Raw genomic sequence first — 1,690 nt, 5'->3', positions numbered from 1 at the left:
TTCATGATCATTTTTCTAATAATTTCTTCTACATGCGGAGGCACTGCATCCTAAACATGCATTATATAGATAAAAATAAATTTTTGTTATAGAAATAAACATTAGATTAAAAAATCAAACAATAAAAGTAATAGCAATCTTAATTCAAGCAACATTCAAGCAATCTTATTTCACGCAAAAAACAAAACTCTGTTAGAGTAATAAACACCTTAATTCCCAAATTAAAATAAGCTTTAGAAAATGTCACAAATTTTTATTTAAATGTACACAAATTAAAAAATAATTTTCAAATAATATTTTTTCTTAAAATATAAGCAATTGAAAAACATTTTAATTTTTAAAATGAAATCTGTTTAAATAAACAATTGTTTGTTCATATATAAAGAGATATATGTTTTCATAATAGGAAACATACACTTGTTTATATTTGAACAATTATTTATCCTTATAATTGATTGTTCTTTTAAATATAAAACAGGAATAGAGCATCGTGCATCATGATTAGTAGAAAATAATAGAGAAAGCAAAAACTATTAAAACATCAAAGTTTTTCCAACCTTGAAAGTCGTTGACATTTCTTTGAGATAATTCACTGTTGAGTGAAGTTTGCTGACTCCATAGTTGGATGTATTTCATCCTTTATAAAAACAAGTTTATTTTTAATCCTTAACTACCTTCGTAGGGTAAATTTCTACCCCACATAGATATGAAAAATGTGTTTTTAAGACTTAAAAAGTTAAAACTGCGGTAAAAAAGTGCAATTGTTTTCTTAAATAATTTTTTCTAAATATCGAAGGTAGTTAAGGGTTAATGTCATTTTTATCTTTATAATGAATACAATATTTTAGCATTATTACTTACTTTTATAGCTTCTATACTATTATTTGCTAATAAGCGCTTATTTCCCAAAGAATTCAATAAGCTTCTTAAATTGCAAACTCTTTTCTTCAAACGTTTGCATGTTTGCATAATACATTTCTTTTTCTGCCTATTATATATTGTTGACCTGACAAATGTATTCCACGCCTTATCAGATGTAAAGTTGCTTCTTGTAAAAGTTGCAACTGCATTACTTGGAAGATCCAAATAAATTGTTTTATGTGGCACATTTTCATTACAGCTATCCCCCCCCATTTGCCTATAATTAAAAACTTTCTTGAATAAAATTAAATTGACATATGTAATCACTACTTACAAATACGTACACATTAATAATTTTCCTCTTTCTAATAGTAGTATTCATGTTTTCGTCTTCATAATCATTTATCTGCTCATTTGTTTCCCTGTGTGTTAAATTGTTTCTAAGAAAAGTATAAGATTAATATTAAATATATAAATAATCACATTAATTCTAAATAATGATAAATTGATATTTACCTATTCTCCTTACTTATAGGTAATGCAGTTGACAATAAACGTTTCCTTTCTTTGGTGTCATAATTAAAATCATTTTTATGAAAATGATCACTACAAATTCGAGCAGATGAATAATTGACAACTTTGTCAATTGCTTCAAACCATTTTTGTTTTTGGTCTGCATTTTTAGGAAAGCTAAATAATATATTTTTAGTTAGTATTTTGAATAAAATATTTTTAAAATATTTTAATTTAAAAATGTGTTCTTATATATATACATAAAAAACATTTACCAGTGAAATGTACGATTTTCATTTGGATTTGCTTCTTTCCC

At 24.9% G+C, this 1,690-nt stretch overlaps 1 protein-coding gene across 1 annotated transcript; it reads right to left on the bottom strand.

Moving 5' to 3' along the window:
- Window positions 1-8: 8 nt before the first annotated feature.
- On the bottom strand, window positions 9-1,551 carry LOC108781026 (uncharacterized; the record flags this gene model as incomplete). The annotated part of the gene is made up of 5 exons (XM_018548926.1): window positions 9-50; window positions 558-637; window positions 862-1,138; window positions 1,206-1,301; window positions 1,378-1,551. Coding segments are annotated over 4 exons (595 nt in total), but the record flags the coding sequence as incomplete, so codon positions are not given.
- Between the last annotated feature and the right edge of the window lie 139 nt (window positions 1,552-1,690).

The sequence above is a fragment of the Cyphomyrmex costatus genome, unplaced genomic scaffold, assembly GCF_001594065.2.
Source record: "Cyphomyrmex costatus isolate MS0001 unplaced genomic scaffold, Ccosl1.0 C2307783, whole genome shotgun sequence".
Taxonomy (NCBI): Eukaryota; Metazoa; Arthropoda; class Insecta; order Hymenoptera; family Formicidae; genus Cyphomyrmex; species Cyphomyrmex costatus.
This window is presented reverse-complemented; position numbering and strand designations above follow the sequence as displayed.